The 26,753-nt window shown below is 41.0% G+C and overlaps 1 protein-coding gene across 1 annotated transcript in view; it reads left to right on the top strand.

The window, feature by feature from the left end:
* Window positions 1-18,892, top strand: part of LOC145401115 (uncharacterized) — a 273,880-nt gene extending 254,988 nt beyond the window's left edge. Inside the window, exons 21-33 of the mRNA XM_080273486.1 lie at window positions 4,011-4,168; window positions 4,580-4,818; window positions 5,306-5,477; window positions 5,761-5,933; window positions 6,456-6,636; window positions 7,128-7,240; window positions 8,409-8,561; window positions 10,354-10,518; window positions 12,137-12,550; window positions 12,791-13,118; window positions 14,593-14,804; window positions 15,145-15,261; window positions 17,616-18,892. Coding sequence (XP_080129612.1) covers window positions 4,011-4,168; window positions 4,580-4,818; window positions 5,306-5,477; window positions 5,761-5,933; window positions 6,456-6,636; window positions 7,128-7,240; window positions 8,409-8,561; window positions 10,354-10,518; window positions 12,137-12,550; window positions 12,791-13,118; window positions 14,593-14,804; window positions 15,145-15,261; window positions 17,616-17,861 — 2,671 coding nt within the window. The 3' untranslated portion in view covers window positions 17,862-18,892. The remainder of the gene's footprint in view (window positions 1-4,010; window positions 4,169-4,579; window positions 4,819-5,305; window positions 5,478-5,760; window positions 5,934-6,455; window positions 6,637-7,127; window positions 7,241-8,408; window positions 8,562-10,353; window positions 10,519-12,136; window positions 12,551-12,790; window positions 13,119-14,592; window positions 14,805-15,144; window positions 15,262-17,615) is intronic.
* The last annotated feature ends 7,861 nt before the right edge of the window (window positions 18,893-26,753 follow it).

The raw sequence follows: 26,753 nt of genomic DNA, 5'->3' as shown, positions 1-26,753 counted from the left end.
TGCGAGTCTGTTGGTCAGCTAGGATAGAAAAATTTCAGTACACTTCACTCATCACTCAGTCTTTCTCACATGAGGTCTTATTCTAAGTAACTTTGCAGATTTTGTGGCACATCTTCTTAGCAATTTATTTCATGTATTACACCTTAGAATTCTCTTTTGTGCTTTTTATATCATATAAATATAGACATAGTTTGCATCAGTAACATACAAGGGGATACTGAGGTGTAATGTAAATCACATAGGAATAGATGTTACGAAAGCTCCAAAACCACATAGAATATGAACGAGTCTCACACACTAAATGCATCAGTATTTTCTTACTGTATGCATGGCAGTCTTATAATAAGCCAAAGTTTGCACATAAATAGTTGCAGTACTGTAGTGTATTGTTTCTTTGGTCAACTGGATTTATAGGTGCTATATGTAAATCTGAAATGTATGAATATATTTTTCATGTCTCACTTATTTGCACCTTTTGTAACAACAGTAGGTCCTTGTTAAATGTCACAATTTTTATGCCCTCTTGTGCTATGAAGACCAAAGTAAAGCTATAAAAACTGCTTGTTAAATGTCCATAATTGCTGTGAATAAAACTGACTGCTTACTGGAGATAGATGCCTTCGTGTGGTGCTACCAGTATATCCAGGCAATGGAGCTGCCTGCTTATACAAGCACCTGTCAGCACCCTCCTTATCCCTCAAATTGAGGAGAGAGCATCTTAAGCCTATAGTCCACTAGGTTCCCATTCAGGTGACCCTGGGTCTGCATCTACTACTACTACAATTTACAGTACCAGTTGTCGGAAGCAGTTATGACATTTGGAAATACATCCCAGACTCACAGCAAGGACTTACTGTATGAATTATCCACACCTTTTCATTTGTTGGGTATTATATTTTTCATGCCTGACAGACAGTTGGAAGGTGATGAGTTGTAAGTCACTCAGTTTTTATATTGTAGTGCATGTATAGGTATGACTTTTGTAACTGCATAGATTCCTTGTTGCTTACTGTAATTTCACAAGGTCACTTCATTGATTAAGTACAGTCGGGAGCAAAAATTTGCCAGCAGTCCTCCATCAGCATTGTGTCCTGCCTTCCATGTCTCTCATTCTTTCCCCAAACAAGAGAATATTCTTCCTTCTCATACTCTTGTACTGTATGTTTCATATTCGTGCCACCTAGAGATTTTTCATTTAGTTGTACCTTCTATTGCTACAGCCAGCAGAGAAGTGTTGACAAACTTTTGCTTATGACTATCCCTTGCTAAGAGTTGCATTATCATAGACCAGTACTGTACTTTTTTAGAATTAAGCAGTTGTTATTTTGATACCTTTGTACTATAATGTTGAAATGACTCATTCGATGTAGTGCTGCTCTCGGGTGTCTTCCCTTTTCTCTCCTCCATCTTCTTTCCTTCCATCCTCTTCTGTCCTTTCCTTGTGCTTCTGCCTGTGGGTGACTTTACACTCTCTCTTCTTTCTTTCGTTCCTTCATTCTTTCCTATACCTTCTGTCTGTGGGTGACTCTGCACTGAGTGACAAGCCAAATGGTTTCCTGTACACCAGGAAACCATTTACCTTGCTGGGTGGTAACCATATAACCAAATTTTGGCACCTGGTGGTTTAGTGAGTAATTACGGCTCTCCAGTTGGATTGAGCAGGTGAAGGTTTATATCCAAGAGGTGGTTGAGGTTTATTGCTTACATAATGCCAATCAGGGATGAGTGAGGCTGGTCACTGTCATCTTAAATGTCAGGACCAACTTGCCTAGCCCTGGGCTCCTATGCTCCTCAAGGAGCAATGTAGGATTGGGTTATGATGATGATGATGATGATGACAGCGGAAAGAAATGTGAAATAGTGAAGGATGTACGGTAAGTGGTAGATTATTAACTCATGGGGACCACATGGAAAGAATATTTTGAAAGCCTGATGAATGGGAATAGGGAGAGCAGAGCCACTGTAAACATGATTGGTTTGGGAGGGGGGGGGGGGAGTGCAGAGAAGAAATGCAGTACCAGGAAACATGACACTTGCTCGGGTGAAGAATGTTGTGAAGCAGCTGAAAAATGGGAAAGCAGCTGTGGTTGATGAGGTGTATGCAGAGATGATTAAGTGTAGTGGAGAGAGTGGAATGAAGTGCTTGTTGGAGATACGTAAGAAGGCATGGATGAGTGAAAGTGTGCCAACAGAGTGGAAAAATGCTGTGTTTGTACCCCTGTACAAAAAGGTGAGCAAAGTGAATGCAAGAATTATTGTGGCTTAAGTTTATTGAGTGTTGTAGGGAAGGTATATGGAAGAATTATTGTAGAGCATGTAAGAGAGATACCGGATGTCCTAGTGAATGATGAACAGAGTGGCTTTAGGAGTGGCAGAGGATGTGTGGATCAAATATTTGCTGTAAGACAGATAGTGGAGAAGTCTTGTGAGATGGACAGTAAGTTGTTTATGGCATTCATGGATCTGGAAAAAGCACACGACAAAGTAGAAAGTGAAGGATTGAGGAAGGTTTTGCGCATGTACGGTGTAGATGATAAGCTGCTAGGTGCTGTCAGAAGTTTTTTTGATGGTAGTGAAGCATGTGTAAGGGTGAATGGGCATCTGAGTGAATGGTTCACGATTGGTGTGGGCGTGCAACAACGTTGTGTGATGCCCCCATGATTGTTCAATATATACAGTACATGGATGGGATGATGAGAGGAGTAAAAACACGAGTAATGGTGAGAGGGATGGTGTTGGTAATGAATGGAGGTGGATGGAATATCTCAGATTTGTTGTATGCTGATGATGCAATGTTACTTGCAAATACTGGACAAGAGCTTGGTAGACTAGTGCAGAGTTTTGCTGATGTCTGTGAGCATCGTGCCTTGAGAGTTAATGTAGAAAAGAGTAAAGTGATGGTTACTTAGAGAGAAGGTGACTCCCAGTATGATGTTACAGTGAATGGAGAGAGACTGGAACTGGTGAGAGAGTTCAAATACCTGGGTATAGCTATAGAAAAGAGAGGAAAATGTGCAAAAGAAGTGGAAAGTAGAGTGACACAAGGAAGGAAAGTAGCCAGTGCAATGAAGTCCTTGATAAGAAACAGAGGCTTGAGTGTTGCAGCTGCACGAGGTTTACATGAGGGAGTGTTAGTGCCAACTTTAACATATGGATGTGAGACTATGGTGTGGCATGAAAATGAAAAGTCAGATGTGAGAGCAGTGGAGATGGGACTGCTTAGGAATGTATGTGGAGCACAGAGTAGTGTACTGAGATGGTATAATCATGTGGAGAGAATGGATACAATTGAGTAGTGAAGAAGGTATATCTGAGCAAATTTGAAGGAGGGAGGAGGCAAATGGGGCCAAGGGGAAGGTGGAGGGATATGGCGGAAGAGTGTGTGAGGAAGAGATGTATGGAAGTCAGTGAGGCTAGGGGACTGACAAGAGCTCGAGCTGGCTGGATGAATGTTGTGAGAAAAAGTGCATAATCGGGGATTTGGTGCCCCTTTTTAACATGACAGTGTCTGGATTGACTCTCTTGGAAATGTTTATGCTTAAATGCCAGGACCAACTTGCCTAACCCCGGGCTCCTATGCTCCTCATGGGGCAACGTAGGATTGGATGATGGATGGATGGATGGAAACGTTTATGTGAAGCTACAGAATGTGGTGAATATTTTTGGCATATCATATAGAGCCAGGACTCCGGGGGCTTGAATGATGAGTGAATGGAAGCATGGCCCAGTGGACTGGACAAACTTAGGTTGTCTGGACGTTGCTACTCCTCACCCAGCCCTAGGATGGAAAAGGAGGTCCAGTGGATGATGATGATGTACTGGATTATTTTAAATGTGTGTGAACCAGAAGCAAATCAAAGCATTTTAAGATATTCCTTTTGCTTATTCTTATTGTGACTTTATCAGTTACTTTTCTTAAGCAGTAAAGTATTCTTTTAATTTCTGATTTGGCTTGGAGTCATTAGAAAACTAGCCATAACACTCACTTACAACAACCCTCTGCACCTCAGTGTGGTGAAGCGTCGCAGTGTGCGTGTGACAAGAAGACAGGTGGCGTCCAGGAACCCGCTTCGAGCCCTGGCAGCCCGGGATGACCTCAAATCAGAGTACACCGAGATCAAGCTCGGTCTTGGGGAGAAGGAAATGCGTAGAATGAAAGTGGAAGAATGTGAGTATTATTTGAAGTTGAATTTTTCTGTTATTTCAAGTTACAGTACTGTACTGTATAATTATTGTACAGTACTGTGCCTTTTTTCACTGTTGTTTAGTCTCACATAACAAGTTTGGCATCACTTTTTTAACTTGGCAGTCATTATATTGATGCCATCAGTGGAAGGTGTTTCTGTTGAGTGGAGCAAGGGTTCTGGGGCCTTGAATGGTGACAGAATGAGCATTGGGCATGCTATTGTATAGTTCTTCCATAATCATGTTTTTCCTTCTCCGTGCTTTCTGAACCCTACCTTACCCCGCATGCAGATAACAAAAAGAGCTAGGACAGTGTTGAAGATGATGATGTCTATTTTAATTATGGAGTATACACTGTTGCACAGTAATATCCATTTATACTTCAAATCTTCAGTGTCGAAGGGATCATCGATGGCCGTAGAGGCTCTGGCTGGCCTAGCATCACGGGAAAACTTCTCAGCAGTGTCCCTGAAGAAGGTGGAGGACAATCCAGTAGTGCGAGAGATGGCTCCATACACGAGTCTGATGCTTCTACAAGTGAAGGGACGACGCCATGCCCAGACCAGACTGGTGGAGCCACATGTGAGCAGTGTCAACCAGGGTGATGACTTCATCCTCATCACACCAGCTGAGGTGAGCAAAAAGATTAACCCATTCATTGCAAGAGGTGTCCCTTATATTGAGTGAAACTATGGTGGTAGTAATGGTAGGAGTCTCAGTTACCCAGTGGTTGTATGTTCACTTACCAATCTACTCGTCCCCTGCATCTGCGGTATGGGCCATGGAAGATATTAAATGTGGGTAATTGTAGTACAGTATATCCTTTGATATAATTTGCACTCTGTTGGCTTTCATTACTGTCAGTTCATACAATGATATACAGTGAGTAGCTTCCAGAGAGGGATGTAGTGACATGATAGCACCAGTATGACTATGCAACTCTGCTGTCTGGTTATACAGTCATCCCTCAGCTCCCTGCTTGTCCTCCAAAATGAGGGTGGCATACTTCAGGAAAGGGGCAACTTTAGCCTACAGTCAGCTGGATTCATGTGCAGATGAACCTAGGGTTTCACCTACTACAGTAATACCATTCATTCATTCATTCATTCATTCCCCGCAGGTTTTCCATTACAAGGGGCTCTACGCTAATGTCATCGAGCGAGCCAAGGCTGCTGAGATAGCTCAGTACATCCTTCAGAAACGGGACATGGGTGTCACCACCTCAAAACCTCTCACTGAGCTGGATGAGAACTCACCCAGCATGAGGAAGACAAAGTTCTGGAGGCTATTGGGTAAGTTTTCATCCATTTTATTTTTTCGGAAGAGACTGCTTGCTTCTCTGTACACATTTTTTTTTTTGTCTAATTAGTTTCCATTTCCTTTTTTTGGAAGATAGACTGTTTTCTCATGTTCTCTCTCTCTCTCTCTCTCTTTTTTATCTTTGTCCAGGTAGCGTAAATGTCCTATACATAAATCATTGTTCCGCATTGACTACTTGCCCATCAACCGAAAGGGGTTAAAGATATTTGTCAGGTTAGAACAAGTGTGGTACAATCTCTCACACTCCACCTGCAGGAGGTGATGAGAGCACTGAGGGTCATATGGCAGGAGCCCCTGAGGAGGACGAAGGTGTTGAGGCAGCTCTGGTGGCTGCCAACAAGGTGTATGAGGTTGAAGGTGACTCACTGCTGCCAGTACCTGAGGCCTGGGGACAGATGCCAAAGATCGAAATCCTATCTTCTGATAAGGTGAGTGAACAGTTACATTATAGTTCATCCATCTTAACTTGATGGAGAAATTTGTCCTTTTGCATCATCTTTCTCATAGCTCAGTGGCAAAATATTTCAGTTATACCATGTACAGTCGGCCACAGGAAAAAGTATACACCTCTGGTCCCTTCTTGGAGGATTTCAGTAAGTAACACTGCTCTGAACAGCATCAACAACTGAACGGAAAACAATCAACCTGAGCTGTTTCCCTTCCTATCTGATATAAAAACATCGGCTGAGAAAATGCTATACTTTTTGTGTTTATACTTCTCCCTTTGCATACTTTTTCCTGTGGCTGACTGTACCTCCTTTCCATAGCAGTTTTTTATGACTAGAACTAAATTTTAGTGCTAATCTTATATTACAGTTTGGCTGTCCAGATCCATTTCATTCCAATTCACTATTTCTAACTCCTCCCCTATAATAATACTAATTAGGATGATTTGGAACATCATCACAGGTTTTTGAATAATGAGGTGGTTATTTGAGATATCTTCACAGGTTTTGGTATTTGACTTCGGTGCGGAGCTATACGTGTGGGCAGGCAAGCGGGCGTGTGGGGATGAGAGAAAAATTGGGCTTAACCTAGCGAGGGAACTATGGGAAGAAGAGTATGACTACTCCGAGTGTGACATTAACCCTGTCACCCCTATGACCCCCATCACAAGAGCAAAGATGAAAGGTGGGTAGAGACACATAACACTGTGAGCAAGGGTTGCGCATGAGTACTTTACTGTACATTCCTTCATAGTTCTGCAGTGTTCTGATGGTGTGCATTAGCCCGTTGCCTCCGTGCAGTTTTTTTAGGTGCTTGATGGTCTAACAAGTAAGGTACTCAAGCCATATGAGATCCAGAAGAATCTGCTGGTACTTCTGAGGGGTAGTTGCAGTTTATTACAAGTGTAATGCTGCCGAGGGACTACCAACTGGTCACACACCTTGTGTGTTTGGACTGAATAGCCTATCCCCAGACCCCTATGCTCCTGATGAGGCAGTGCTGAATTGGATGATGGATGAAATATTGATGTACATTACAGTATAGTTTGGTTTTCGGATGATACTGTAGATGAGCATTTGTAAGAATGAATGGATGCCTACTCAGTGTTCTGATACAGTATTATATATCTTCATTTTCTTACACATGTACTGTATTTCTTCTCTCCTGCTTACCAGGTTCCCGCCCGGACTGGTGTTTATGTGCCAAGCTCACGGAGAATGTGGAGACCATACTGTTTAAGGAGAAGTTTATTGACTGGCCCGACTTGGCTCAGCAGTCTAGAATTAAGGTGGGAATTCTTCTGAGGTTTTAGTTAATTTTGCTGAGAGAAATATTTTACCTGAAGCAACTGTTGTTGTTTTTTCATTATTATTAATGTTGTTCAAGCCCCAGGCTCATCCTGACATGGACCCAATGGATTGCAAGCTAAAGTTACCGTTTTCCTGCAGGACATCATCCTTCCATGGGATAGGGAATATATTGGGGGATGTTTATATTATCGCTGAATTACTGTAGTTTGATCATATAAAGTGATTAAAGAGCAAAATTTTGGCTAGTGGGGTGTATGAAAATGAGGTGAAAAGAGGGAAGAGAAAAAGGAACTGAGAAAGAGGTAATAGGACAAGGTAGTGGAGCAGTACCATTGCTGATACTAATAGTAATCTGTTTCCTGATGATAAATGGCACGATAATTAGCAGTTATTTCAAAACACAGTGGTGTGATCTTTGACAAAAAAAAAAAAAAAAAAAAAAAAAAAAACGTGATAGCTTCATAATTGTTCAGCTACAGAATGGAACGGTATTCCAGACTATAACTGGACAAAAAGAGGGAAATGTGTCCACTCATTGTTATATACTGTCAGTCCTTGATTTACGATTGGGTTACGTCAAGCAAAGATAGATCGTAAAATGATTCGATCGTAAATCGAGGGTATACTGTATTTCCATTATAATTAGGGGGTTACGTCAAGTGGAGTTGGCAAAGTCACCGATATACTGTAATATGAAAAAAAATACCCAGTTCACCTACATTGGTTCCTCACTCGCTCACTCAGTCTTCCACATCCTGCAGAATACTGCAACAGTCTCTGGGAGTCCAGCATTGTGAGAGGAGCCGTAAATAGAGCATATCTTGAGAAAAAGAGCCATTTAGACCTAGCTGTATGCTGTTGTGTGTAACTGTATGTCCGAATGATGCTATATACTGTATTTAACAATCTTTGTTTGGTAAAAGCCATGATGCCTGGGAAATTACCAAATGGCATGGTGTTTGGCTTTAACATCAAGGGTCTGGTACCAATTAGTTCATTATGTCAAGTGTTTTCTGTATAATGCACACGTAATTTTGGTAATGAATGGTGCCGTGTTACTAGAAGTGAAGATGAGGTTAAAATAGAGGATATAGTGCAAGAAATATAATGCATATAAAGTTGATAATGTATGGTGGTTTGTTATAGGAAGTGAAGAAGGAGCTGGAGCGTCACATAGCACCAGTGTGCGAGCTGGAGCCATGTGATGCCCAGACACTATTGGAGGAGACACCCCCAGAACCAGACCTGGTGCTGGAGATGAGCCACCTGGGCCGTGGGGTGGAGTACTATGACCAGGAGGTGCGCTAGCAACATCTCTTCCATTTCCGCTTCAGTCCAGCTAGAAACGTCTCTCCTGTTTCCGCTTCAGTCCAGCTTACCTTGGTGCCAGTCTGTGCTCTGTCTGCTCCACACATACAGCTCTGCATCATCTTTATGTATACTGTAGTTTCTGTGGACTTTTCTATGAACACTGCGAGTTTTTCTTGTGCCTTGTTAATTTTGGCTTGAACTCTTTCCACTGCTGAGCAGTGGATTAATAGTGTCTTGATGGCTGCTGCCAGTCAGTTGCCATTTGTAGATAACAAGAGGTGCCATTTGTACCAGTCTGTAGATAGCAAGAGACTCATCCAGTACCACTCAAAGTAGTACAAGGCGTCTCTCATGCCCTCTGTAGCTGTAGCTACATACTGTGACCACCAGACTTCGTAGAAGCATAACTGTGAAGAGGGACTTTGTTACTGTGAAGGTGAAGCGACTCCCTGAGACCATAGATTTCTTCTCTAGGTTCCATGTGGAGTTGCTGCGACATCTCTGCATATCCAACCTTCTCCTCCAACTCATCCTCCCTCCTTTTGGCATCCTTTCCCAACTGACCTTCGCTTGGTGCCTTCCCCTTCCCCTGTCTCTCTATGGCCTGTTTTCTCATCAACTTAGGAGGCTTTCTAACACCTCTTCTGGAACAGTTTATTTTGCACACTACACCTTCCTGTGCTTTTGTATGTTATTTATGTCATTTTTTATATCAGTAGAGAGTGCATATATAACACACTAGAGAATATCAGTGTGTCATTTGCAGAAATAAGCCAGTAAGGAAGAAGTACTGGGGAGCCTTTTTAGCCGGCAAGAATACAGGCCCCTGTCTTGACGTAGTTCCTGTTTTGTTGTCTGTACGTGCTTGGTTATATCCTTTCTTACCAATTCTGCTCTGCCTCATAGCACATTTCTTTTTAGCAGCACATTATTAGTTCCTTTCTGATACTGATATTTTTATTACCATTTATTATATTAGGTTCTGTTATACTTATCAGTCAAATCAAAGCACGTTTTACCTGTAGTTTTTAATATTTGAATAATATTTTGTTTATTAATATCCTCAATCAAGCAATTGCCCTATTTTTTTTTTACCCACTGAGCCCGGGGTCGCCTTTTTAATTTCATCCTTGCCAGCTCATGGTAACTTCATTCATCTTAGGACAGACTCATTGAACTGAAAGGTATAGCCTTAATAAACCCTTTCAGTATGAGATGTCTTTCCTAAGAAGAAGAATAAAATCTGGTAAGAATAAACTTAAAAAGATGTCAGTGGGATTCAAGATGTCAACTGCTAAATTACTTTGATGGTGCAGCCTGATCCCTTTCTTCACCCTGGCTAACTTACCTTCCTCCCTCACCACCACCACCACCACCACTCACCACTGTCTCCACCACCCTGCTGCTGGTAACATCAACCACATCTACAACCATTCCCCTCTGTTAACTACCACCCTGATACCGCCACTGCCACCACCACTGATCAACGTTACAATCTTCACTGACTGCCACCCTCTGTTACTGCACTGTTATTGTACCTGTATCCACCATCTGCCCCTTCTACAAATGAAACTACCAACTTACATCCACCTGTCAAAAACCATCGTCACGATTTCAAACTGCCACAACCCAACTTGCCACCACCACTGAAAACCGGCAAATCCATCGCTACTGTCGCTTCCACTACCATTGATATTGTGTCCTGCAACCACCTCTCAACAATCATTGTTTTCATTGTGAACCACCACACTTGCCACCACCACCAAATATGCTAATCCAGGAGCGGCGACTGCTGACCATTTCCACGAATGATATCAAAGTGTGGCATGTGTCTGAGTACGGGAAGGTGGTGATGGAGCCAGAGAGCCTCTGCCACCTGCATGCTGGAGATACGTATGTGGTGCGCTGGTACTACCTCATCACATCCACTGGAAGGACACTTAAGGTTGGTTACTTTTTAACACATTTCTTTATTTAAACTCTGACCTTTAACCTCATAGTCCCTTGGATCTGAGAAGACCCCTCATAGGCTAGAAAAAATTACAGTGGCCAGAATGAGCAAAAAAAATTGTCATTAAAGAGCATAAGTTAGCATCTTTTGACTGGCGTTTGTTTCCTTCATCCATGTTTATCTAAAATTAACCATGGAAGTCATAACTTAATGCCAGCTATTTTAGTTAACGCAGTTTTACTAATGTATAAGGTACATCAACCCTGACACTCAATCTTTTAGGTTATAAATATATTAGATATCTTGGACACTTAAAAACTTAAGTATAGTAGATACCCTGACTGCAACTTAAATAAATTTCAGTACAGTGTTCTTTATTTGAAAAAGTCCTGTCTGGTTTAAGGTAATAACAATACAGTACAGCATAGCATTTGTTCTGATTAGATCTCTAAGCTCGGTGTTGTGGCCCTAGGCTCATCAGAACATGAACTTGGTGGACTAGGGGCTGAAACTGCCCTCCTCCTGCAGTCTGCCATCCTCCTTTCATGGGACTGGGGAGGAGATGAGAGATGTTTGTATAATTAATTATTCTGTACCAGGCAGCTTTGCTGCCCAGTTATATTAGTGCCCCCAAATTAAGGTGTCTTTCTCCAGCACCATCTCTAAGCATGCCAGCAATACCAACACATAGGATTCAATAAAGCAACATGACCGGTGACCTTGATTATCCCGTAAATTGTTTAATTGAGGATATGGGAAATATCAAATAGTTTTTTTTTTTTTTTAATTCATCCCTTAAAAAAACAAAAAAATCATGGAGTACAAACATATCATTATTGTGTTCCTGACACATCAAGTTGTCCACCATTTTTAAAGAGAATGATCTTGATGCTAGCTGTCTTGGTGGCAGGGTGGCCCCAGAGTTACCAAGTAGTATTACAATGAAGGATTTGTTTTTAGCGCACACATTATTTTTATAAGTATTTTTCTGTTTGTATTTTTTGGTATATCTATCTATCTATCCATTGCCAGATGCCTCAATCCCGTTTGGGGTGGCCAGAAACAAGTCACCTCCACGTCGTCCTGTCCCCCGCCATTTCACTGCCCTGCTCCCAACTCACACCCCCCTCTCTCATATACCTCTCCACCCCATCCCTCCATCTCATCCTCGGCCTCCCCCTCCCTCTTCCCCCCTCCATCTCACTCACATACACTCTCTTCGTCAGTCTCTCACCCTTCATCCTCTCCACATGGCCAAACCAAATGTATGGCAACAGTGCACCGTCTCTTAATGCTTATGCACAGTGCTCACAACTCCATGAGGCAGTGGTACACGTGGCCAACCACTTTAGATGCGTAACAAACATTCTCTTCATATTCGGACCAAGTGGGATTTTTAAATACGCAAGGGTATATATATATGTACTAAAACTTGAGTGATGTGCTTAAAAGTGAGCATATGTTCATACTAATGCACCTATGGGTTAAGGGAGCTGAAGAACCCTCAGTTTAAGTGATGTATTAGCAGTTTCTATAGTATGTTGGTATTAGACTTATTGTTTTTTCCTATTGCAAAGACTGTGCAGAAGGTATATGATTAACTTCATTACAGGGTGAGCCATCCAAACACAATGTGACAGGGAGGTCCCGTGTAGCATACTTCTTCTGGCAGGGGCGAGAGAGCTCTGTGTCAGACAAGGGCGTCTCAGCACTCATGACAGTGGAGCTGGATGAAGAACGTGGTCCTCATATTAGAGTCTCCATGGGTTCAGAACCTCCAGCCTTCTTGAACCTATTCAAAGGGAGCCTCATCGTGCATCATGGCCGGCGGGAAGAACAAGAATATAGGAAATCCCAGTGGAGATTGTTTGTAGTGCGAGGGGAGATGGAGAATGAGGCGCATTTGGTGGAGGTGGATGTTGACTCATCTTTCTTGCGATCCCGAGGGTGTCTAGTGCTGGCCAATACACATACTGGTACCATTCACCTGTGGCTCGGTGCAAAGGCACTCAAGCACACTAGAAAGGTATGTAGGTGCTTCAGTGATAGGTGTACATGACAAAGTTGTGGTTTGACATTACAATTCATATCGATTTACCTGAGAAATAAAGAATTGATACTAGTTCACAAATGTTCCAATAGGTGGTTTATCTAGTGGTATGAAGTATATTTTGACATATAATAGTTGTTTCAGTATCCATTGTAATATAATGTTATGATATTGTCATATGTTATATGCTCTGTGTGATAGAGAATGATTTAATAGGTTGGCAGCACAGCTGTCCAGAAGCTGTCCAAGACTTCAGACTCTGAAATGGGTTGGAGGGAAGGTATTACCAAGAAGGTGAAAGAACAGTATGAAGGTGCTGAATCCCGAGATTTCTGGGAAGGCTTTGGAGGCCCAGCAGCCAAGAACAAACACTTTTCATTGCTGGATGACGAACATTCCTATGACTGGACCCCACGAGTGTGGCAGCTGGAGGCCAAACACGACTGCTTCCAGGCAACAGAGGTGGTGTGCAGTTATCGTGCCACTGCCATACCCAACCCACTGCCTGTTCTGCAGCTGGACCTGTACTCTGCCCCCCAGCCGGGTAACACATATTTCACAGTACTGTACTCTGTTGTGCTGGAGAGGAATACCATCTCAAGGTGGCACTGATGTAGCCAGGCAGAACTACCTGGTTTTACAAATGTCTCACAACTTCTTCCCTATCCTCTGGAAGAAGGATGTTGGACTGCAGAAGGGCAGCTTCAGCCTGTAGTCCACTATGTCCATGATTTAGATAAGCCTAGATTCACAAAAGCAACAGCAACAATACTCTGCTTCTCTGCTGACTTGCTTGTTGTTGATGTCATTGTGGCCTCAGGCCCCTCTGAATGTAAACCCAATGGACTCCAGGCTGAAGCTGCCCATTTCCCTATACTCCATCATTCATTTGCAGAATAGAGAGTAAATTGAGGGGTTCAATGCCTATACATGAAGGCAACCCTCTCCGGCACCACTATCTTGCTGTTTTATCTATCTATCTATCTATTGCCAGACGTCATAATCCCGTACGGGGTGGCCATTTGACTCGAGTTATTTTTTTTTACAGGGAGGGGCACTAACCCTCCACCAACCCACTTGACACGTAGGGAGCATGTATGGTTTGGTTATATGGTTACCACCCAGCGTTGTAAATGGTTTCTTGGCTTACAGGAAACCATTTGGCATGTCACTCAATGTAAAGCCACCTGAACGGAAAGAAAAGCAATAATTAGTGACAGAAAAGATGGGAGAAATAGGACTGTTTTAACATGGAGGAAATTAACTAAGTCCACTGACATTTTTTTTATATTTTTCTTGGTACTATCAGATGATATTTTTCAACTAGACGGGGATGAATGAAGGCTGCATCCTATCAGTGCAGTTCAAAGTGTCACTCTAATCATCACCATCATCATCCGGACCTCCTTTCCTACCCCTGGGCAGAGTGAGAAGCAGCAACGTCCAGAGAGCCTAAGTTTACCCAGTTCAGTGGGCCACACTTCAATTCACTCACCATTCAAGCCTACAGAATCCTGGCTCCATCAAATAGGCCAAAAAATTTTCACCACATCCTGTAGCATCAGATACACCTATCTGGTAGCATCAGTCCGAACGCTGTCACGTACTAGAGGGGTGTCAGATCCCTGGTTATGTACTTTTCCACACAAAATTCATCCAGCCAGCTCGGTCTCTTGTCAGTCCCTTAGCCTTTCTGAAAATTAATAAAATTGTTTAGAAATAGCAGGAATAAAAAAAAATTGCATCATTGGCTTGAAGGGGTTAATGAGAAACATTTTGAGCCTCCATGTGTAATAACTGTGGTGTTTATTAGACAGCCCTATCTCTAGTAAGCAAGATGTATCCTCTCTTTTGTGCTTTCTCTATCCTTGTTTTCTGGTCCCTATTTTGCCCCATTCATAGATGGGAAAAAGAGGTCAAAATGGCATTGATAATGATAGTAATGATGATAATGATGATGAAGGTGATGATGATGATGATGATGATGAATAGTGTGATTACTCTCTTTCCTCTGCCAGCTCTGTTCCTGGTGGATGGAGGTCACCGGGTGTGGGTGTGGCAGGGGTGGTGGCCGGATCAAACCTCAGAAGGGGAGGACTCCAGTGTCACCGGATCAGCCGTGCTTCGCTTTAACTTTGCCCGCCGTGCTGCACTGGAGACAGCGCTAGACTATTGCAAGCTCAAGGCCAGGATTCAGACTAAGATTCGGATAACAAAAAGTAGCAAGATGGTAAATTTTGTTGTTGTAGTATATGCCTGCCTGGCAGGACATCAGTTTAGCAGTTTGATATTGCTCAAGCCAATTTCAGTTTTCATATTCAAATTCTGTAATTTTCTATAGGAAGGCTAAACTTTTGGACTTTACCTTTCTGATAGTTTATATATTGTAACTTTATGTGTAATGTGCTCAGAAACATAAAGGATAAAATTGGTAAAAGCCATTTCAAGACACTCTGTGTATAAAGTTATGTCTTCAGATTTAAATATTTCCTATCACCAACCATTCTCATACACAACACTTGCAAGGACAGCCTTGTAGATTGTCCCTAATTGCATCAAATGATAACCAGGCAGAGGGTTGTATGGTGGAGGCACAACTGGTGGTGGCAGGGATGGAGCCTCCTGAGTTCACCAATCTCTTCCCCATCTGGACACCTCGTTTGGATGTCACTGCCATTCAGGAGAAGGTTTGTGGTTTTCTTTCTCTCCTGGCATGAACAGATGACTTAATCCTGGAGAGGCTGGCCACTAACAAATAATTTCCATGTCACCTTGTCCTCATCAGCCAGACTGCCCTCCCAGCATCTCACATCACCCTCAATCATATACTCCACCATCTCATCACTCCATCGCATCCTCTGTGTAAATCAAATCTGTATTGCACATAAGAGTCTTTGTCACTTTTTGAACTTCCAAGCAGCTGCATAAACTTTTGGATGAAGCAGAATCTGGCAGTTCCACATTTTTATTTAATTTAAAGAGTTTGATAAGAATGCTGATGAAAAGTGTTTTCATTAGGGTAGCACAGTTATATTTCAATATTATTTTGTTTAAGCCTTTGTATTCATGAACACAGAAACAACAGTTTTTCTCCTGTGCTCCTAAGTGGGTAATAAATTATTAGTTGATAAATGTATGGATGAAAAGAAAGATGAATAGATGAAATGAATGAATAGATAATAAGAAAGTACGAACACTGTATATCTACTGTGAGAAATCAAAGATATGCCAGATTCCTGGATCCATTAATCTTGAAGAAGTGGTACCAGCACTTGGGCAGCATCTTCAGATGGTGGCTTACAAGGATCCTACTGACTGCACAACCACGAGAGACCACCTGGCTATGGGGAGAGAATCCGTATGGGGGAGTAGGCGCCATGTAGCTGCTCTCCTGTAAGGATACTCTTACCACAGTGCAGGACAATCACCAAGGACCACTGTCAGACAAGATTAATGTGGCCTCTGTGCAAGGATGACATGAAAATTCATGAAGTGTCCACATTCATTTGTGGCCCATAAAAGTGTCACTCTGGAGAGTGATAGTACACTTGCTCCATATAGTATCTGAGAGCAGGTGATCGATGATTTCATAATGAACGTTGTTGTTGTTCATGTTTTTCCCCTAAGGTAAGTATATCTAAATGGATATGGTATTAATATGTTGTTTTAAGTTTCTTCATTGTCCATCTATCTGTTTATAGCCAGACACCATAATCCCATAAAGGGTGGCCGTTTGTCTTTGAGTTAGTGGTTTTACAGGGAGAGGCACTAATTCTCTGCCAACCCACTTGTTGACACGTAGGGAACATATGTGGGTTGGTTATATGGTTACCACCCAACATTGTAAATAGTTTCCTGGCCTACAGGAAACCATTATGTTTGTCAGTCATTGTAAAGCCACATGAAAAGGAAGGAAGAGTAATAAACTGTGAGAGCAAAGATGGGAGATGTAGGAAGAGAGTAAGGCAGACACAGAAAAAGAATGATAAAGATGAAGGAAGAAGTAGGCAGCATTACATCAGGTGCCACCACTTACCATAGTACTGTAGTGACAAAGACAGCATGTGTACACAGTCATGAAGCTTTAATGATGATTATTTTCAAGTGCTTCAATCATGGTTTCAAAATCTTAAGAAAGAAATTTTGTAGATATTGTAGAGTGAGTGTTAATGCATTTTGGTTCCTTGATAGCATTGAGTGTATTGATTATTGTTTTGTGTTGGAGCATGACTGTAAATTACCATAAATGAATCAGCATTCATCATTCTCTGTACAGAAGCAGTGCAATTTATACATATATACATACACATCGTCTAATCCTGTGTTGCCCTTGATGAGCATAGGAGCCCGGGGCTAGGCATCTTGGTCCCTATATTTAAGATGAGATTGAGGAGCCACATTCATCCTTTAGTGGCATTGTGTGAACAGTAAACCTCAACCACCCCGTGGATATAAACCTGTACAGGTTCAATCTGGCTGGAGCATCTTAATTACTTACTGAACCACCAGGCGCCATAGTTTGATTATATGGTTACCACCCAGTGTAGTAAATGGTTTCCTGGTGTACAGGAAACCGTTTGGCTTGTCACTCGGTGTAGTCACCCATAGACAGAAGAAAGAGAAAAGGAAGAAGGAAAGAAAGACTGAAGAGGAACAAAGGGAAGAAGAAAGGAAGAGAGGAAAGGGCAGTCACCCAAGAGCAGCACTGTACTGAGTGAGTGGATGGTGAGCACCCCCACCTACCACAAAGTGCAATGTATACCTGACTGTAAATCATCATTTATTACAGAGGAAAAGGACCATTTTCTTAACATTTCAGTGCAGAAGTTTAAGGTTTTTGCCAGCATAATATAACCATCTGTTGTTAGCGTAAATATTATTCCCAGGTGCACCAATAGGAAAATCCATAGAAAACACCAGTTGTACCATGGCCAACCTCAGTATGGGGATCCCTCTAAGAGGAAACATGGTATCATTCATTATTATTTTATTTTAATTTGATGATGATTATGCATTTTCTAATATCGTGTGTTGTGTACAGGAGGGACGATGGAAGGCTGGGAGACAGTATAATGTTGCAGACATCCTTACATCTCTGGCACGCACTCGCTACTCCTTAGCCGAGCTCACCGCCAAACCGCCTCCGGATGGTGTCGACCCGCTGCATCTTGAGGTGTATCTGGATGACAAGGAGTTTGAGCAGGCCCTTGGAACCTCACGCCAGGAGTTCTACACACTGCAGCAATGGAAGCAGACTGAAATCAAGAAGAAGGCTAATTTATTCTAGCTCCCAAAAATAAAATGCTAATTTAATCTAGCTCCCAGAAGAAGGCTAATTTATTCTACCTCCCAAATAGACAAACCTGATTTATTTTAGCCCGCAGGAAGAAAGCTAATTCATTCTAGCTCAGAGAAGAAAGCTAATTTATTGTAGTTTTCCCTAAATCCATGGTTTGGGAACCATATTCAAGGGCATATCCAGAGTTTTAAGATGGGAAGAATTCCATAGATAAACATTCCTGTTCCATGCTATTGAAAGGTATAGGAAGAAGAAAAAAAAAAAAAAAAAAAATGGGGGGGGGGGAATGGTAATTTACTGTTCTACAGGGATCCCCCCTCACCCTCAAAAATTTGGCAATATTTGGTATGACCAGTCAAAAAGCATACATGATTACTAATATGTTATGTCCATTAGGGAGGAGGAAAGGGGGAGTTTCCAGGCAAGAAAAAAATAATTTGATTATGCTCTGGACATTGGTTCTAAATCCTCAGATATATTCAGAAAGTTCTAAATTCTCAGATAGCTTCTAAAAGAGTACTTTTTTTTTCATTACCTTCAAAAGATACCTTTCTGTTTTTGCCTCTTGAACCATCTCCAGCAGTCAAGGTTGCAAAGTTCTCAGAATGTCCCGAAGCAAAACAGTATACTCTGACACTATACCCTTGCTTGTGTGTGTCCACTTATTATTGTTTACCTACATGCTTGAAAAAGAGCAAGATTTTTTTTTTTTTTTTTTTTTTTTTTTTTTTTTTTTTTTTTAACAAGCTAAAACTTTTTACTGTCAGTCACATACTTTTAAGAGATATCTCTTACAATGTACAGATTAAATTTCCTATCATGAAACTGTTATGTTTAATAACTTTTTAGGTACTTGCTACAAAATCTTGCCCATATGGGTGGGTCTCATACAAGAGATCAATTATAGGATCAAGTGGTTATCATTAATGAGTTGCATTTCACTGTATAATTCTTGTATATGCTTGTGGGTGAAAAACTGTACATAAATTATCATAATTAATGTAAAATTATGGAGAATACTTTCCTATGATTTACCATAAATATGGTCTGGAGCTTTAATATTTTTATGTGTATATATGGTGTGATATCGTGAATACTGTATTTTACATGCTGACAGTTTTACTGTTCTTCCATTTATATGAACCTTTACTGAAGTTGATCTTTTTACTGTGGTGAACACATGTAGTCAGTATTTGTGAGGATGTTTGTACACTGCAGCTCACCTCACCTGGCAATTCACTTGTCACTCATGGTCACCGTAACACCTCCAAGTGTCTGGTCATCATAGATATTGAGTTTGATTTGTACAGTATTAGCTGCCCCTGAACAGGAAAATACCTTGAAAATTTTCATACTAGGGTGGCATAAAGGAAGGTGGGAAGTGCTTCTCTAATCCAGAAAAGTTTACTTTTTTCTGGCGCTGAGTTGCATCCCAGAGCTTCAGAAATCCCCTAGGACCAGGCAGTATATGGAGGAGTGGCCGTGGGCCAGTGAGGTGCTGCTGTTTCAACATTCGTGCCTGAGGCTTATGTGGTGTTGAGTCCCGGGCCAGTATTGTTGTCAGCTTAGAAGGCTTTCCAGCAACACTTCCTTTTTTAAAATCTATCCATCCGTCTGTCATCCAATCCTGTGTTGCCCCATGAGGAGCATAAAAGCCTGGGGCTAGGCAAGTTGGTCCTGACATTTAAGATGAAAGGGACTGGCCTCACTCATCCTTGAGTGGCATTATGTGAGCAGTAAACCCCAGCCACCCCTTGGATATAAACCTGCATTGGCTCAATCCAATTGGAGCTCCGTAATTACTCACTAAACCACCAGGCGCTATAATCTGGTTGTATGGTTACCATCCTTCGTAGTAAATGGTTTCCTAGTGTACAGGAAACCATTTGGCTTGTCACTCATTGTAGAGTCACGCATAGGCTGAGGGAAGAGGAAGGAATGAAGGAAAGAAAGATGGAATAGGGAGTGTAAAGTCACACACCCATAGGCTGAAGGAAGGGGAAAGAATGAAGGAAAGAAAGACAGAAGAGGAAGGGAGGAAGAGAGGAAAGGGCAGACACCCAAAGCAGCATTACATCGAGTGAGTGGATGGTGAGTGGCCCCACCTATCACAAGTCTTTTGGTTCTCAAAAGCACCAGTTCTTCGAACGGAAGTTGCTGGTACTGGAACCTCAGTTTGTGATACATACTACACCTCATTGTTCTTCCGGATGGTATTTATATCTCTTCAGCATACAGTTGGTTTACACAAATCACACACAAGTGAATATTAACATATCATTTAAAGAAATAAACGAGTAAGGAAGAGAAGTGAACATTAATGATTCATGTTAAGAAATAAATAGATAAGGAAGAGTTGCTAGGGAGCTTCCATAACTGATGATAATACGACTCTCACTGGTGGAAGTGTGGGAGTGAAGTGGTCACCTCCCCCCACCTCCCACCTTTCACTTAATGGCAACTGTTCTATGTGCCTTTCCACATGCTAGTGTGCATTTGTCTGCCAAAGTGTAATGTCGTCTGCAGTCTGTCAGTGGGAGAGAATAATTTTAATTTTTTTTAGATGCCCCTCCAGGCAACAGTCACCTCCAGTAGTGGCCTGAAATTACTAAACCAGCCTTACACAGGACAGCTAAAAATTATGATGGTATACAGTAGTTGGTTTATTTTCACCTGACATAACTGGGCCACTGACACACCTTGAATAGTATTCATAGCAGCATCATATTTGATAACTCTTAATTATGAGGTACCAGTGAGTCTCCTTGGTAAGTAGTAAAAGCCAACCTCCAGTCTGATTGCATTTGGTCTTAACTTGAGCTGAAAAGAGTTTAAATACCTTTGTCAGGTTAAAATGGACACACTATAGTCCTCCAATCTCAAAATAATGTAATTGTGGCTCGGATGCCCACTTTCATGTTTCCTGAGGTGATGACTGTGCCTTGCAATGAGGTCATCCTCAGCTGTTGTCTCATCTTGTTTACTTGCAGAAGTGCTGGGTTTATCATGCAAACAGTTATCAAGATTATGAAGGGAAACATGAAAACAACCAATAGTTTACCATGTACAGTATGTGGTATTGATATGTTTGTAAACTGGTTACTAGATACTGGTATGCCACAGAAGCCTATACGTTAAAACCTCAATATAATGGACTTCAGTAGGCAAGAATTCGCTTTTATCGGAATCAAGGAGCTACCAGACTACATTCCTATATATCGGATAGAGTCCAATAAAGTCAGAAGCAGTCCAGACTGCCTGACCATTTCAGCTATGTTCACCACAATAAGGTAAATTAAATAAAAGACATATTTATCAGTGTACAGTACAGTATTATTATATATATTATACCATTTGATTAATGTAGTGAAGTTATAGCACAGTACAATACCGCAGTGGCAGTCAAAACAGTTTAAAAACCATTCATGCGATCCAGACTAATGTCTGATATATCGGAAAAAGTCCGGGTTAGTAGGGGGATGTTGCTTTTATCAGAATTTCGCATTTTTCAGAATGGCCTGGGCCCCAATTAGTCCGTTATAGGGAGGTCTTACTGCATGGTACTACTGGTGGCTGAATCGTTAGAGAGGCGGCCTGCAGTCCTAATGGACCCAGGATCGAATCCCAGCTGGGGCAGGGAACAGTTTCAGGATTTGAATTTCCTAAAACAAGACTTTCGTGATCTACCAGATGACCCGCTGACATGTCGTTAAAATACCCCCGCTAATACCAATACACCAATCCTGTATGAGACAGCCTTAGCATGTATTCAATATGGATGGTGGGTGTTAGTGCCGAAGTGGTGACATGTGGAGGTGTAGGAGGACTACTGGGCCTTGGGATAGGTCACTGCCCCCGAGAAATAGGCCCTGAAGCCTTTGCCCAGAGTCGGACACGTAAAAAAAAATAAAAAAAATTGTACCAGTAAATTGTGCATATGAGTGCATGATAAGCAAGCAAGTGCCATGTTATCACAATTTCCCTCTGATATATTATTTCTTCATGAATATATCTGAACAATGAAAAATATACTGGAATGAAATATATTCTCTCTCTCTCTCACACACACACACACACACACACACACACACACACACACACACACCAAAGTGAAAGCGATAATATAGCTCAGGGTTTTTTTGAGCAATGTAGGTTCCAGCGGTACACAACTGCTGGTGTAAAGCAGGGCACCATAGCATTCATAACACACTCATTGAATAATTCTACAATCTCCACAGCCAACCTGCCGTGTCAACAGAACTGAAATGATAAAGACATGGTTATTGGTGAGATGATTTGAGCCAGAAATGGGGTATTTTCCCTTGGTGATTTTACCATCAAAACATAGCAGAAACATTGATATAAAATTATAGGCAGAATCTCCGATATTTAATTGCTAGAGTTGATGCCCAGAAAGTTAGTATTACAGCAGAAAATCTTTTTTAATTTGATTTTGTAATTGAGGCATTCACCAATGAGAGCTGAACACTCCCTTGGAAAACTCAAGATTCCAAGAGGTTCCGACGCCTTTATGGATGAGTTTTTAGTCGGTAACAAAGTTTATTGAATGAATGTATCACATTCAGAAAGAATTTCAACTCTACATCACATAAGAGTAAAGTTATTAGCTTCTGCTTAGCGTGACAGTTAGTTCAGGCCGGGCCAGGTCAGGCCGGGCTGCTCAATTCCGAACATAACTGAGAGTAAACATCACTCTCTTGCACATAATAACAAAAAGAAGTACTGTAACATCAAATATTTAAACCAAGTGAAATTTACATTTCTCAGAGTAAACAATGTGTGATGCCACTGTGCTGGAGCCTTGTTATTCTGCTGTCCTTATGTCAAGCAGTTGCTCTTGCCAGCAACGTCAATGTCAGTCTAGTCTCTACTGATTTAGTAATCCTGTAACGCTGAATTCTAAAGCAGCAGCGTAGTTATAAAAATGTGTGAAATTTGTTATAGATTATTTGCATTACTGATGCTGCAAATAATCTTATGTGCTGATCTTAGAGGACAGACTCAGGAGGGGGACAAGGGAGGCAGGGGTGGATCCAGGAATATTTTTAAGGTGTTGCCCCTACCTCTTTCCAAAGTAACGGAGGCTCAGCATCTCTTTTTCTGTTAATTAAAGTACATCTGTCAGACAAGAATGGTTTGTTCCATAATTGTCCCAGAGAAACAAACATGATAGCCAATAAAAGATGCAGTCTGTATACACATATTACTGTTTACTAATGTCAGTGTGATAAACCAGGAGTGTGGCACGGGCAGCATGGACAACACCCCTGGATCCACCCCATGGAGGAACAAACTCTTTTCTGAAACAAATGCAAGTTGGGGCATTGGGATGGATTTTTGTTGTTTTGGAATATACAGTACTGTATTCATGTAGGAGTCATTTAATATTCACTTAAGAGTATATTCTGAGCTTTTCCTGGTATACTTAAGAACTGTACTGTTTTATTAAAAAAAAGAAAAAGTCTTGTTATCTCTCCTGCTCTTCTGTCCATGGATTATGAAAATTCATCTTTTGAATCTGAAGCAGGCAGTGATGATGACAATGATCAGTGGCCAAATAAAACATCAGTGTCAAATGCTGCTGATTCAGCAAAGTAATTTTCAAAGTTCATGGAAAGAGAAGCACAAGAGACAACAAGACATTTGCTGCCTATAAATACAGCCAAGGATATTAGTTCACCTGCTGTTCCACTGTGTCTGCATCACACTTAGAGCATGTATGTCACTTTACTTCCTGATGCATCTTATCAGGAAGCATGATCTGTGGACAGAGAAACATATGAAGCAGATATCAGTTTGAGAATCTTAACCAGCAAAGAAAAATGAGAAACATAATCGATGGAATGTTAGGCAAACTTATGTCCCAGCTGTATACTTATTAGTACTCCAAGGATACATACATCAGTCTTGATGCCCCTGGAGTGTGGTGAGTCCCTTTGCCTCCCCAGTAATGTGGTGTGTATATAACTTGTGCATTTGTATCCTATATAATGCTGGCCTTAGTCCCTTCTTACACTACTGCCGCCATGGTCGTCTTCCTGCGACTGTGTACATACAACTGCCTCTTTTGTAATTTTGCTACTTTTGTGACATGTACAGCCCTCATACTGTAATGCCTCTGGTGCCAGACATACCCCAATTTACACATGCGTGAGAGATCGACCACCGTGACCATTTTGAGTCCAGATTGAGAGCCCAGTTCCATTTATGATAAAACCATACTTAAGTGTTCAGAGGATTACAATGTTCAGTTAGGTTTACATGTGATATAAATGTTCAGAAGATTGCCATCTTCAGCTAGGTTTGCATACAGTATTATATGTGTGGAAGATTCTGAACTAGGTCTACATATTATACAACATACTGTACTGTATTAATGTTCAGAAAATTGTAATGTTCATTTGGGTCTGCTTGATAGTTAGATTTTCAAAGAAATGTAATGTTGAGCTGAGTCACATCATTTTCCATGGCCTAATCTCACTCTAAACATTTCAGACATACAACATATGAGCTTGGTCAGTGTGGACTCAAAATGGCTGTATTGTAAGAGCACACATGAAGCCAGGCGCCAGAAAGCTTACGAAAAACTTGCATTGTTAGGTTAGTGATTCTCAAGTGTGATATTTCTCAGTCCTAAAGTGAAATTAAGTGTGGATGTGTTAGTTGCAGAAGTTCATGAGAAAATTTTTATCATTTAGGAGTTTAAGTTAAAAGGTCTTAGCTTTATATACAGTCATTTTTTTTTCTCTCTCTCCTTTTTTGCATATAACTCTTATTTAATTACTAATTTCATAAGAATTGTAGCTGTTTTGTGTACTGAATGAGTGATCATGAGATGACTGGCAGAACCTCCACCCCTTGAAAAAAGTTAACCCCTGGAATCTGTGTGACGTCCTTCTTAATTATTCTTACTGCTACCAGATGATATTATTAAACTGAGGCAGTCCATTCACATTGAAGGGTTTGACTAAGTTTGTATCTAACCCCTCAGTTTTGAAAAGTCTACTCCATTCAGATTAAAATTGTTAGTAGATGGCAAGAATAAAATGGAAAAGACTTTAGGACTCAGTGAGTTAAGAGTAAAAGGCATGTCAGTCTGTACTTAATGTTCGTCTCAGAAAAGTTAATAGTTTTGTGAAAACATGCCCCTTTGACTGACCCAAGTTTGTAGGCTGTGGAACCATGGATTTTGCTAGACAAGCTGGCCTTCTATAAATATAGTAATTGTGCTGTAATTCAGCAGCCCAGTTTGTTGACTCTTTCATTGCAATGATGTCTTTTATATTAATCAGTGTACCAGGACAGTACCATCAGATGCATTATATTCAGGTTAGGAAGAACTTTGAGTAGTGAAAAGTTTCATGAAGGGAAAATCTAATACCTCCCATTAAAAATATCTAATGTTGAGTAAAATAGTATCTCAGCAGCAAATAATAAACTGTAAAAGATTGCCGTGGTTGTGAAGGTGTTAATTAGGCATGTCCAAATTACCTTCCAATATTACTGAGAACGAGGCTGTTACATTGTTAAAAATTTGATCCATAGTATTGGTTCTTAAGCACTGCGGACAGCTATTCATTTGTGCACATTGGATTCATTGTCAACTTGCTGTCATTCACAAAGCATTTCCTTAATTCCTTTGTCTGGTGATGTACATTGTATTTTATCATTTTTACCAGTTGATGATTTTATTCAGCTTTAAGGGAGACTTCTCACAGTGAATGGGTTGATGAATGCTATACCTAACCCACCATCTGGAAAGCTTCTCTTAACCTGAATATAATCATATTGTATTAAGAAGAATGCATTAAAAAATGTCACTGGAGTGGAGGAGAACCATATCAGTCAAAGGGTAAATAAGTGACTAAATCCTCTTAAAACTCTAAACTTGTAGGGAAATTATTTGAATGTTACATACTTAGTCCTTAATTGGCTTCTGAATGCACTAGAAATCTGTTCTAAACATCAGCATATCAATTATTTTTATATGCAAAACATTGTACCATATACTGTACTGTACTTCATTGGCTGAGTCTCCTTTGCAGTATTCTTCAGCAATTTGTAAAATTTGCATAAGAATTGTATATAGATAACTTCTTGTAATTTATGCTTAATACAAGTGTCTTTCCAACATCTTTTAATGAACTTTTATTCTTACAACGAGTTACCATTTCAAGGGATAGAGACATGGTGGCCTGGTGGTAAGAGGTCTCACCTGGGACCACGCTGTAGTCTTCACACTTCATTTTGAGTCTCAGAGATTGTCGGAGGATTTTCCATTACATACCCTGAAGTGCACTGAACAACAATAGCCTAACCTTTGGCCTGTGCATTCCGATGGTGGCATAATAGAATTGATAGTTATCATTTACAAGGGACTGCAAGAGTTTAACCTCGTCATCTTTAGAAAACTTTCCAAAAATCATAAAATTTTGAGGCAGTTGTTAAAAATGAAGCAGTGAAGGAGTTATTGGAGATGGTTTCTGACTCCTTCACTACAACTACTTAAGTAAGGAAAATTTGTTAGTTTCTTAATAAAATAACACCATTAAAGCTGTTGCTCGTCTGAAATGTAAACCTGTTGGACTGTAGGCCCAAGTTGCCCTTCTCCTGGAGTCCACCATCCAAATAAGGAAGTAGTGGAGGGATGTTATACTATATAACCAGGCATTTGAGCCACTTGGTTATGTTGGTGCCACCACTTGAAGGTATCCCTCTACAATGCCACACCATTGAAGTAAAGAGGTTAATAAAAAGAAACTAGAATTGGAGATTGATTTTCAAGGTGGTAAAAAAAATGAATTGTAATATTAAAGATGTCAGAAGCCAACAAAAACAAACATAGGCCTGCTGAAACTA

The sequence above is a fragment of the Coenobita brevimanus genome, chromosome 54 (assembly GCF_032717465.1).
Source record: "Coenobita brevimanus isolate Jiangsu-jjx chromosome 54, ASM3271746v2, whole genome shotgun sequence".
Taxonomy (NCBI): Eukaryota; Metazoa; Arthropoda; class Malacostraca; order Decapoda; family Coenobitidae; genus Coenobita; species Coenobita brevimanus.
Note: the sequence above shows the minus strand (reverse complement) of the source record. Positions and strands in the feature narration are given on the sequence as shown.